At 39.1% G+C, this 13173-nt stretch overlaps 2 protein-coding genes across 4 annotated transcripts in view; both read right to left on the reverse strand.

Annotated features, from left to right (window-relative positions):
- Positions 1-8694, reverse strand: part of ERLIN1 (ER lipid raft associated 1) — a 40532-nt gene extending 31838 nt beyond the window's left edge. The window contains exons 1-5 of the mRNA XM_055300258.1: positions 8565-8694; positions 8155-8278; positions 6181-6262; positions 2263-2309; positions 106-167 (exon numbers count right to left, since the gene is read on the reverse strand). Of these exons, the coding sequence (XP_055156233.1) occupies positions 106-167; positions 2263-2309; positions 6181-6262; positions 8155-8267 (304 nt within the window). The 5' untranslated portion in view covers positions 8268-8278; positions 8565-8694. The remainder of the gene's footprint in view (positions 1-105; positions 168-2262; positions 2310-6180; positions 6263-8154; positions 8279-8564) is intronic.
- A 2678-nt stretch (positions 8695-11372) lies between these two features.
- The window catches only part of CHUK (component of inhibitor of nuclear factor kappa B kinase complex), a 37089-nt gene continuing 35288 nt past the window's right edge, over positions 11373-13173 (reverse strand). For all 3 annotated transcript variants that reach the window (XM_055300057.1, XM_055300055.1, XM_055300058.1), the window contains exon 21: positions 11373-12682. Coding sequence is in view for 2 of the 3 variants with exons in the window: in XM_055300055.1 (XP_055156030.1) it covers positions 12653-12682 (30 nt within the window). In the remaining variant the exon portion in view is untranslated. The remainder of the gene's footprint in view (positions 12683-13173) is intronic.

Genomic DNA, 13173 nt, shown 5'->3' on the forward strand with positions numbered 1-13173 from the left:
CTCAGGGTCATGAGTTCAAGCCCCGTATTGGGCTCCACTCTGGGCGTAGAGCCTATTTAAAAAACAAAAAAACAAAACCAAAACAGAAATATATGGGTACCATACCTGCACAAGGGGCCAACATATTAACCACTTCTATTCGGTCAATATAGATCATGACCCCACCACTAAAAACAAAGAAATGGAAAAAGTGTAAGCCAAGTAAAATTACAATCCCAGATTTCCACATCGTCAAACATATCCCACATGTTAGAAATTTGGGAGGAAAATCTAAAGACATACAACTACTTGTTGATTAAAATGACTACTAACCACCACTCAATCATCACTCAAATGTCCCCTCCACACACTTAATTTGGCTCTTCTCCCAACTAAGGCTCACCTCTGTAATTGCCATAATCAAACTGCTCATGTGAAGACTAAACCTATAACCTAGGGCTACTTAGCACTTTGCCCTTACGAACTGAAGCCAACAGCTAAAGCAGTGTACTTCTCAAACTTTTCCATCAAAGAACCAAGTAAAACAGTTTCCCAAGAGGTATGAAGGTCATCCACGGGCTGACATTTTTTTGGTTTTCTGCCTTATTTTATAATCATAAAGAGTTACAATCTACTTTTTAATCTGTATTTATCCTAATATGAAAAAAAGAATTTTCCTCCAAATTCTTAAGTAAAATTGACACTTCAGAAAGATACGTCTTGTTAATTAATGGCTTCCTATACTTCTTGGCCTATCAGAACAGACCCTAATGCTAGACACATGAGCCTCATGAAGTTAGAGATTTTGAAACCAAACTAAGTCTTCCTAACCACTTAGGACATTTTTTCCTGATTAAAAAAAGGGTAACACCTGTTCAAAGAAAAAAAAATCTGAGAGAATAAGGGAAGTGTGAAAATAAAATTTCAGGAGTTGCCAATTTTGAGTCCTCTCTAAAGGGAATCCACAAGAGAGTTACAGAAAGACCTACGAAGAACTTAGTATCAAATATGTAAACTTAAAAAAGAGGGAAATTCTCCCTTTTTACAAGCATTTCTGTCCTTCCATAGCTGTTCATGTCTCTTTTACAGGTTTGTAATACTGATATTTTAGTCATTCAAAATAGAACATTAAAAAAACAAAAAACAAAAAAAAACCCTTGATCGTTACATTCTTGTTTTGATACAATTCAATATACTGATTATACTCTAGAAATAATTTGGGTTTTGCCTGTTGTTCTCCCCCTAAAACTCTTTAGGGCAGAGACTTTCAAAGTAAGGTTCACATACCCGCAGCAGGAGCATCACCCAGAACTTCTCCTAGAAATGCAAATTATTGAACCTAATTCCAGACCTAATGAACCAGAACCTCTAATTAGATGGCATTTAGGGGGCGCCTGGGAGGCTTAGTAGGTTAAGCATCTGACTCTTGGTTTCAGCTCAGGTCATGAGATTGAGACCTGTGTCAGGCTCTGCGCTCAACGTGGAGTCTGTCTGAGATTCTCTCTCCCTCTGCTCCTTCCCCTGGCTCGCTTGCTCTCTAAGTAAATAAATAAAATCTTTAAAAAAAAAAATCTTTGTTAGATGGCATTTAGTACTACAGATGACAAGGTGAGATTTCATTCAAACTATTTTTACTGAGTTCCTACTCTAAGTGTTGAGTTAGGCACTTTACATACACTAATCCTAATCCTCACAATAACTCTGCAAGATAAGGACACCTGGGTCGCTCAATGGTTAGTGTCTGCTTTTGGTTCAGGGTACGATACCAGGGTCCTGGGATCGAGTCCTGCACTGGGCTCCCCACAGGGAATCTGTTTCTCCCTCTGCCTATGTCTCTGCCTCTCTCTGTGTGTCTCTCATGAATAAATAAATAAAATCTTAAAAAAAAAAAAAACTCTGCAAGATAGGTCTTATTATCTGATGTTTACAAACAAGGAAACTAAGCTTAACAAAGTCAATACAGGCATGTATGAGGACAAGGATTATATGGGAACTCTCTGTCCTTTTCTTTTCTTTTTTTTTCCCTCTGTCCTTTTCTTAGCTATGAACCTGTAAGTGCCCTAAAATATAAAGTCTATCCAAAAAAAAAAAAAAAAAAGTCAATAAAGCAGATGTGGCAGTACTGATAACATGAAGCTAAGGTCTGCCAAGCTCCAAAAGTACTTTTTTCCAATACACAGTCTTCTAAGATGGAAAACTCAGGAGACATGGGTTACTATCATGTCTATCTGAAAGACGTTTAAATAAACTAAAGGCAGGTTGATAAGTGAGGGGAAAGCTTACCTTGTTCCACAAGGCACGTTTTTAACTTCATCGGTTTGTAGTGTTGTCTGGGGGAAAAAAATATTTCATGAATACTCAGGACACACATAGTCAAAGAACTTTGGTCCCAGAGGAAAACCTCCAGAGAACTGCTAAGAGATAAGTTACAGAAGAGCTCCATTACAATTTTAGTCCCCAAAGATTAGCTATCAGAGTAATTTCTTTTCATATCCTAGTAGACATGAAAAAACAAGACAAAATATTTTATAACTAATGTCCCAATCAAGATGCATTGGGAAGAGAAAAGATAAAAGAAAGGAAAGAAATTAAGAAAGGGAAAGAAGTATATAGTCATGCACTTGGAAAGTTTCAGTGTTCAATCTGAAAGTTTCAATGTTCATTCTCTAAGTCTCTTATTTGCCTAGAGCTGGCCTGGGATTGGAAACTGCATGGCTTACACAAGGATACTATCATTAGGACTAGTGCTCTAAACTTTTAATTCCACTGCATATTCTGGACACACCAAACCTTATTTAAGGAGACAGCAAAACATTACTTTATGGAATATAAACAAAAAGGAAACATGGTCCTTGTTTTTAAAAAGCTCACAATCCAACACAGGAGATACAATTCTCATAAAGCAATCTATAACAAGTATAAAATTAACAGAGCATAAACTGAATTGTTTAAGTTAAATGATAAAGCGTGAAATAATAGTTTGGAAAGCTCTCTCTGGTAAAGTATTTATAAGCCAAGTCTAGAGGAGAAAAAATGAGAAAGATGAAGCAGAGACACATCTTAGGTTGAATAGCTTCTCATGCCAGGTGTTCCTTCAGTTTCATGAATATAGTAGACTATATGTTATGAAGAATATATAGGAAGACTTTGTGATTGTCACTTGCTTTTTGCTTTTTCTGTGCTTTGGTTAACAAGTGCTGGCAAATGAGACTTTCTCCTGGCCCCTACCTACTAGAGACCAACATGGCTGTCCTTCCAGTCTAAATCATCCATCTTTCTCTTGCCTGAGTGGGAAGGGAGGAAGTCCAGGCAGAGGACAGAACTGGAGACCGTCCATCTAGGAAATGGGCCCATGAGGCCACACTTGTAGAACATCTGAACTATTCTAGAGCTCTATTTCTGGTGTGTTTGTTACACAGCTGTTTGAAATGTTTAGTAAAACTTTATAAACTTTAAAAAAAAATAAAGGAGCTATCTTATCAAATATGCAAAGTTGAAAACAAACTGTGTGCATAGGAGATGATAGGACGCAAGCTGGCTTGCCTGGAGCAAAAGAGGCAATATAGAGGAGTGCAAATTTTGATAAGAGAATGTGATATTGGACAGAGGGCTCTGAATGTCCACTGGGGGCTTATGCTCTCCATAGTCCATTTTACACATAGCCACAAAATGGACCTTTCAAAATTTTTTTTTCCTTTAATTCCTGTACTTATATGTGACGTACTTACATGTGATACTCATCCATCTTGTCTGGAGTCAAGAAAACCATCTAGGGAGCTAAAGTATTAATTAATTTAATAAAGGCCACGGAAATTGAAAGCTGTCAATTCAGGAGACATAACAGGAAGGATGTAGTAAGCATCTGCACATAACATTCCGAGAGGGAAAAGATTATTAGAACTCTAGGATTGAGAGATTAGGGGAACAGTAAATACAAGCCACAGGTTCTGGGCAGAGTGAGGGAAGTTGATGAAGAGATGAGTTCAATTTATTTCCTTCCAAACATCAACCAAATTCAATTTCCATATCCCATATCAGCTTTTAATATACATCCCTATTTAACCTAGAGGATATCACCTAGCCAAGAACTAGGAAAGAGTTGAAATGCTAAATCCTCTACTTCATATCCTATATTCACGTACTGAGTTTAGATCATCCCCAAAATTATCTTCCCAGGAGGAACATTTATTTTAAAAGTTAAGTCTTTGGTTATGTTATATATGCTATAAAGGGTGAAAGTTTTCATATTTCTCTAAGCATAGGTTTTTTTTTATTTTTAGTATCATATGCAAGATCTCACATTTCTCAAGATGCTACTAATATATTCCTTTCAAATGCCAAGTTTGTTAAGCCATTTGTTTATATAGGCTGTCTTCTCATGTGTTCCAAAAATTCCTAAAAATAAATTTATGTCTCATTCTTACAAGAACAATTTCTTAAAAGAGTTTTATTAATGTATTTCTTTCCTAGAATGTTATTGCATCATTTATAAAGAACATTCCTATTCAGCCACACTGGCTCTAGCCTTTAATATTTTGTAGATGCAAAGTATATTAGTTTACACTAAAATCTTTTTACTATTTTTGTGTAATTATAACAACTTACTACTATTTATATACATATACACCATAAAACTGTCATATGTAGTTAACCTCTAAATCTGTTTTAATGTTTATTGACTGTATCTCTTTGATATGTCTCTGCATCAGTAGGATTCAAAATAATAAGCTCCAAAAAGACAGAAACAGATTTGGCTGGCTTTGAACAAGATTTTTAAAAAGTCTGAGGATGCCACCGATAACATCATCACTGTTTGGGCTGTTGGTAAATTCATGTAACTAAAACCCTTTAAAGGAGGAGTAACTGAAGTCTTTAATGGTTAAATCATTTCTGCAAAGTCATATAACCAATTAGTGGCAGAGCCAAAACCTAAGTCTCTAGGTTCCTGGCCTCATGTTCACTACACCATATTGCTTCCTAAGAAGTTAGCTCAATTGAAAAACTTTCACCACAAGCAAGAAAGGTCAGAAATATAAATTTCTTACAACCCCTGCTTTGGGAAGTTTGGACACTTTCTGGAAAGAAAACATACAAAGAAACTTAGAGAATACAAACAACATTATTAAAGGAAATGTGACCAAGAACCAAAATTTACTACACAGACTTTACGAGCTATAGATTAGAAGACGGATTTGCAATGAAACTTCAAAAGGCTGGCAAGATTGAGATAGGAGAGCAGTAATGAAGGGAGAGATAGTGAGAAAAGAGGTGACAACATGAACCAAGGCAAGAATGAAAAAAATAAACATAGGAAAACAATATAGAAATCAGTCTGACTAGGGAAAGAACACTACATTTCACTTCAACAGACACAATTCTTACCCAAAGCCATCTAAAAGGGAACTGGAAGGAAATCTGGAGGATTTAAGTATTCATAATGAAACTCTCACTAGTAGGAAGCCTAGATTTAAATTATAAGATTAAATACACTGAATCTTCCTGAGTCCCGGAAAAATTAATAGCAGATAGTACACAAACTTCGGAATCGAAAGATTTATGATCACACTGCACTTGTAAGAGTAGTCATGATCTAATCCTTTTTCTCATCTTGTTGTATCAAAAGATATTTACTAAGTGTCTCCCATGGCAAGATATTGTTTTCAGTGAACAGATGCTTATTTCATATATTCTGGAATGCTGTCAAAATAAAACATTCACTAGGGTTCCACACAAAATTGTGTTTAATGTCCCAGGCAAAAATGTGCAGCAGAAAGGTTGTGCATAAAAAATTCACATCCTCCATGTTAACAGTAGTCCAGGAGCTGGCCTCTATGGAAACCAAACACCGTTCTAAATGAAGTAATCAATGGTTTGTATTTCTAGTCATGTTTCAAAGTCCTGCTTTTATTTTGACAGCAGGAACAAAAATACCCTGCTGCCACAGCACTATATAGGTGTGGAATTTAGGAAGTCCTAAATCCTTCCAAGCTGCCTGGCTCATACTTCTAATATACTTCAAGAGAGTGAGGGGATTCAAAATTGTAACTTGTGCTGTGACAACTGTACTCTGAACTTTGTAACTCCTGTGTTTAAGTATCACCATTTGCTTAAGCAATAAGGAAATCCATCTCCACCCACAAACGTAACTGTTCCTGTCACACCTGTCTATCCAGTGTGGGGGCTTCCCTAGGAATCACTCACCTGCACAGATCTGAAGGTAGTAATGAAAGGCAACATGATATGATAGCCTGGTCCACTGGGGCTATTTAGTAAAGCTCCTCCCCTGCGAAAAGATGTTTCAATTCAACAAGATTATAAAGAGAGAAATTCCCCTTCCAACTCTAAAATGGTGTGATAAATTCTTAGTCATGCTACTGACCTACTAAAGCCCCACTAATATGATTTACTCATGATGAACAACTACTGGCCCCTAAAATATCTGCCAAAGGTGGGAAAGATCAAATTAAACTGCCAATGTTACATCTTGTTTCATAAGCTCCAACAACGATACCTCTGGGTCTCTGGCACTGCTCTCAGGTACAAAGGATTCTCCTTGGTCTTTAAGGTTCTGAGAAATAATTGTGAAAAAAAATCTCTAATGCCTCTAATTGCTGTGGTTTAACTGTACATAACACGAGTCAGATCAAAACATAATATAGTCACCAGACTGAAAAAAGAAGATAACAAAAACTTTAAGAGAATAAGAAAATTTCTGAGGCTTAAGACTCTTTTACTCTACTTACCTATATTAAATTACTGGAGGAATAAAGTCTTTATAAAAAATAACAAAAACCGGAACGCCTGGGTGGCTCAGTGGCTGAGCATCTGTCTTTGGCTCAGGGTGTGATTCTGGGGTCCTGGGATGAGTCCCACATCAGGCCCCCTGCATGGAGCCTGCTTCTCCCTCTGCCTATGTCTCTGCCTACGTCTTTGCCTCTCTCGTGAATAAATAAAATCTTTAAAAACAAAAACAAAACTTAGCATGGAAAGATGAAGGGTAAGGGTATAAGACTATAAATAAATGGTTCATAAGTGTGGACTTATTCAGCAAATTTTGCAATGTGAGAAATAAACGTACATCTTAGAAATTCTACAAAGGAGGCATTTGGGGGGGGCAACTATAAAAAAGAAGTCCTATTTTACAGAATGAATAGTTAATTCATAGAACTTAGTTTCTTATCTTGAAAACATAAATAGGTTTGCAAAGAATTCACAACACATATCTAAGAAAGGATGACCTGAGGTCCATCCCTAATTGAGAGCCATATCCTGAAATGTTTTCTTTGGTTTAACTGTCAGAAAGACAAAGCCAAACTAGATAGGAATGTGGACTACTCTGTCATTTGCTATGCTAGATCTCCATTGCTAAGACCTATCACTAAAACTGTATTTGAAACTAGCACTAGTTTCAAACAGGGAAGACCATTTCTAAGATTCAGGATGTTAAAGTGGAAATACGAGCTTTGGGGGATAATGAAAACAAGCAGAAAGTTGAAGCTCTTTCAAATACATAATTCCAATTTCTCCAAAATGTACCCTGTCTACCTCAAAAGGAACTGGTTGTAACTACGCTGAAGGAAAAGCTATTCCGCCTCACCTAGAGAGCAACACATCCCACACTATTCCTTCCCTCAACTTGAAAAGAAAGGGTAAGGTGGGAGAAGGATAGCCCCTCAATCCCCTATTTACGGCTCCCCAGGTCCAGGTATAGAACAACTGTCATGGTCATGGCCTCCTAAGCCCAAAACCCTTAACTAGGGGCTATTAGAGGAAAAAAAATCTAAGAACAACCACAAACAGGACCAGAGTTTCTAAATGACATCTCTACAAACTAAAAGCCTGTACAGCTGTATGGAATATAACGATGATCTATCCACCTCTTCAGTCACAGTGCAGTGACCACTGCCTTTCTTTCTTCTTCGTTTTCCACCAACACAAAATTGAATTTGCCGTCTACCAGGAGTAATTGTGACAAGTCCTAACGTCCGCACAAAATGCACAGAGCACCGGAACCGTCCAGCACCTAGAGGGTGTTCGGCCCCCATACTTCCACAGGGCTGGGGCGAAAATCGCTTCCTAAGACTGGAGAGCTCCCCGATACCGCAAGAGGGGACGACTTCATAGACCCACTTTCCACCTACTTCAGAAGCCCAGAAGCCTGCACAAGCCGCTCACCTGTAGTATACGGCCAGGTGTCCTTCCTCGATCTTGTGGATGGAGGCGTAGAGAAGGACAACCACCAGACTCACCGCTGCGGCCACCAGAACCCGGGCTTGAGTCATATTCATCCTTGTTCCTCCTACATGAGGCAGGAAAGGATCCCCAGCCCAGTGAGTGACAGGCCCACCCCCTCCAGTTTGCACCCTCCCTCCGGAGAGCTGGCGTCCTTCCGCAGGGCGAGCCGAGGAGTCCCGCGCCCCTAGTCCCGCATTCTTCTCTCCTCACCCAGCCTACTTCCCCCTGGCTAACCCCTCGGCCCGAAGCGGGCCGTGCGCCGCCCCTATTCGCTGAGCGTCCTGACACCCCCTCTCTCAATAGCCTCTCCCCCCCACCCCCCGCCCCCAAATTCGGCGGAAGGCACTAACTGAGAAGCGGCGGGCCGCAGACTCCGGAGGGAGGCCGACCCTAAGGCCGCGCCTCACGGATCAGTGACGCATCGCCCCCGCCCGCACGTGCAGCCGCCTCCCGGGCCGCGCCAACCGCCGCCAACAGTCGGCCCCGCCCACTCGGCCGGCACTGCGGCTGCGCAGCCACGCACGCCGACGCAGCGCTCGTCGCGCCACTAGAGAGACGGAGAGCGGGCGGGACAAAATTCTCGCGGCCTCCCGCCGTTGGAGGTACGTGCGCTCCTGTCTGCGCAATGCTGGTTTCCTGCTCTGGAAGAGAAGGGATGTCGGCCGTCGGGAGTAAGCTGGGGTGTAGAGGAAAGGAGATGGCGCCTGGGATGAGGGACTGGTCAGTTAGTTCTTGTGCAGAAACCCGACTCCCGCACTCTCCGTGTGGTGGCTGTTTTGTCTTTTTGTGGTTTAAACCGTATGACAAGCACGTGTTTCAGGCACGGATCCTGTGCGAATTCAGGAGCAGTAGACCTGTTGCAGGAAAAGTAGTGTGGAAATTCAGAATTGAAGGATCTTCAGTCTGAGCACATCTTTCGTCATCAGGTGTATTTCTGAGAATGATTAACGTGCCAGAATACTGATCCAGCGAGGGCTTCATGAAGGTCATTCCAGATAGGAACAGAATGCGCTAAGCACACAGTGTGATGTATGTGTGTGGGGGGGGGGGGGAGGAGGAGGATGGGATAGGCTAGGCCAAGCCCAGATTTTGAAAGGTTTGCATGCATTTTTTTCCCAGGGAGAGGGAGGTGCATGACTAGAGAACAGGACTTCATTTTTCCCTAACCGCAGTCTTCTGTTATGGATTGTATACATACATTACTAAAAACAAAAAGGACAAAATTAAAGAGTAGAGATGGGAATGAGATGGATGAATGCAAGGGAAATAAAAGGCGGCATATTTAAAGTAGGTTGGGCAGTAATCCTGTAAACCCAGAAAGGCTAGTGGGACAATTGGGCAAGGGAGATTATCATGGCAGGGCTGTGTAACTTTGGGCGGGGAAGTATGGGAAAACAGTACTTTATGCCCGATGAGTCTGCAGAATGGCTAAGAGTGGAGACAGATTGCAGGCGGAGAAGCCAAGTGGTTAGGAAACTGCAGGCCCAAGTGATGGGGGAACAGAGGACTAGCTGAGGACAAAGCACAAGCCCAGGGCAGCACACTTAGAAGTCCTTGGGACAGTCAGAGGGACATTCCTTAACAGACTCAACCGCCTCGATGTTAATACTTTGCTAAGGGCAAAAGGCAATCTTAGCCCGACCCCCCGGATCCTATAAGTCTACCTTAACATGTAAAAATTCCTTTAGAAACTTTATCTTTAAACCCCCTCAAGAATCATGTTGGCAATCATCCCCCAAGCACATGGCTCACGGATACACTTCTGAAGGGTCTCCTGCCTAAGGTTTTATTAGACGGTAATAAATGACCTTTTCCCAACAATAGGTCCTGGAAACCTTGCTTCCAAACTCCTTAGAGAGTATGCTATCCCCAAACCCTTCCCAACTCCCAGGTATATAATCAGCCACTCCTCACAAGCCCGGGGCAGCAGCTCTTCCTGCCCACAGGTTCTGTCCTGTCCCCGTGCTTTAATAAAACCACCACTTTGCACCACAGACCTCTCAATTCTTTCTTGGTTGTCAGCTCCAGACCTCCCCTATATTCCAAAACTTCATCACAAGGTTACAAAGGCAGTAATTGTGAAAATGGGAAGTCCTAAATAGGATTTTAAGTAGCAAGCCCTCCCAGGCCACTCTGCCGTCTCCCTTCAATAAATGCACTTACCTGTATTGTTCCTAAGACTTTAATTACCTACAAATATCTGGGACCTTGTCTGTTCCAGATAAATGATATCAGCAAAACTTAGCTATTTTAATTTCCAGAAAGCAAAAAGAAGGAAAAACAACTTGTTCCAGTTTTCTAGATGGATTCTCTTCATTTTTCATAATACTGCTGGAATTAAAGAATGAAATGTAGACATTCACAAATGCCATTCAACTCTGAAAAGATGTGCCCCAATAAAAAAATAGTCAATTCACACATCAGAAATAAGTCTTAGGTGAACTCTCACTATAACCTGTTCTGACTCATAGCACCTGCCCATATCACCCCAGCCACACCATAAAATAGCCACACCCTATAACAGCTCTTTTATCAGTTACCACAGTGATATTTAGAAAATACACAATCATCTAAATAAATTCTTTCAACAATCATTTCAATGCTTGGATGGCTTGCAATGTTCAGATTCCCAGATAAGCATTCTTCTTGTATTGCCTTTAGTTAACTGTTTCTGATCTTGGCATCTAGCTCATCATCTTCCAAGCGCAGGTACCCATACATGTTTTATTAAAACTCTCTAGAACTGGAGAAGCAAGAGATAGACTGCCTGTCAAAATAGCTGACAGAATTTCCATTTTTAGAGAAACAGTAGTATCAGATGAGTTAAAATTTAGAAGACAGCCCCAAGATCCATGGTGTAAAGCGGCACTACTAGCAAAATGAGGATGGTGTGACTAAGACCTCGGTTTATAGACCAAGATATGAGCATGGATTTTAAACACAGTGGTGACAGGACATCTCAGAAGAAAAGACTATATTAAAAGAAGTTACCCAATGCTGTTTTTACTGTAAGTCCTGTTTAATTCCTAAGGAAAGTACACTGAGGGCCTATGATGTTATATTCTGTGCTTCAGTTCCACTTCATGGAATCTTCACATTTTCCTAAACCATATTCAAACCTATCATAATCTGATTAAAATGAATAAAGATTCTAAAAGTAATTTAAAAATCATTTAATACACAAAGTGGAAAACTATAATATAAAAGCATTTCACATTTTTTAAAAACACATAATACCTTCTAAATTATTTAACAGGTGATAGATCCACAATCCTTTATCTGAAACCCTTAGGACAAGATGTTTCAGAATTATGAAATTTTTGGATTTTAGAAAGGTAATTCAGTGCATATACCATACTACATAAACACCCAGCAGGGTCTGTGGCAGCCCCATCCCACTCCCAATAATCAAATATGTTAATATTTCCACAGCAAAATAAATGAATATTCACACTAAATGGGATAAGTAGATTCAATGTCAGTTCAGGTTAGATTTTCAAGCAAATGAGTTTTGTTACCAAGCTTATAAAAAACCTTGTTTTCAGAGTTTTGATTTTGGAATTACAGATAAGGGAGTGCAGATCTTTATAAATTTGTAGGACAAGACATGAAAAATTCGTTAAACAAATGACCCATTTTTACAAATGAAAAAACAACAGTTTTCAAACACATTATAAATTAACAGGCATCTTCTTGATATTATTAAATGTACATCTTAAATACATATACACACAGCACATCTAACAAGATGAGAGTCAACTTATTAAAGGCACAGATGCACAATTCCTTCTATAGGAAAGGGATATTATCAAATGTGCAGTAAAATTAAAATTAAGTCAACTCCTTATGTTGCCAGGAAGAGCATTTCTAAATGCAACAAAAGGAGGTAGAGTTTATTCTTCATGAAGTACAGTTTTACTTGAGACCAATCTCTCCCACAAAAACAGGCAAACAACTTTTACTTACAACACATACATTAGTTGAGGTTTTGTTTTCTGCATATCGGTTTTGTTTTCTGCATTTTGGCCTTATGCCAAACACATACATTAGTTGAGGTTTTGTTTTCTGCATATCGGTTTTGTTTTCTGCATTTTGGCCTTATGCCCAAAATTTAGTGGTAAAAGATGGTTTTTAGTCAGTTAAGTGTTTTATCATGTTTGAAGACAAATGGATTGCCATGATATGCTTAAGTAGCTATCATATTTAAACAAGTCCACTGACTTATTTAAAATTCTCTGTTCACAGGTTAAAATTCTGTTTAGGGGTTAAAATTTCACAAAGTCAAAATACCGTGCTTGTAAAATCTTGCATTTTTTCTGATCATAGCCATTTCTTCCATTTGTTGGTGTCTGAAGAGTGTTTTCATGGGAGAAAAACAAATTTCCTGCATGTGCAGCAACAATCTCCGTCAGTTTGGGCACACTGAATAAGTAGCAAGTCATTCTGTTAACCAACTCCAATCAAGATTCTAAAACCAGCATGGAAAAAATTATAATTAGATATTGACTATAAACAGTAGGTTTATGGGTGTTACTTTTTGCAGGTTTTCTGTGTGTTTGGACATTTTATAATCAAAAGTTGAAAAATCAAAGTATAAGTTACAGTTAGTTTAATTTTACCTTCTGTCCTGCCGATTAAAAAAAATATTTCAAAAAAAATATTTCAGTTTTCATAAATATTTGAAGTAAATAATTAATGAAAGGAAATACAAACAATTGACCTTGAGACTAACTGTATTAAAGTTAACTCAATAAACATTTTTTGTGGTTTCTCTGAGTTTTAACAAATCAGTAATTCACAGTAACCAAATCTTAATATTTCTATTAATTTTGACTGTATTAACATTATTCGTTTTACATACAGCTGTTATTATATTTGAGTTACAGTACAAATCCTGCCCCATCTTATTGAAGAAAATTGATTACTGAAGCAAAAAGGTACAAACCATTCAATTTCAGT

The sequence above is a fragment of the Nyctereutes procyonoides genome, unplaced genomic scaffold (assembly GCF_905146905.1).
Source record: "Nyctereutes procyonoides isolate TBG_1078 unplaced genomic scaffold, NYPRO_anot_genome, whole genome shotgun sequence".
In the NCBI taxonomy this organism is placed as follows: domain Eukaryota; kingdom Metazoa; phylum Chordata; class Mammalia; order Carnivora; family Canidae; genus Nyctereutes; species Nyctereutes procyonoides.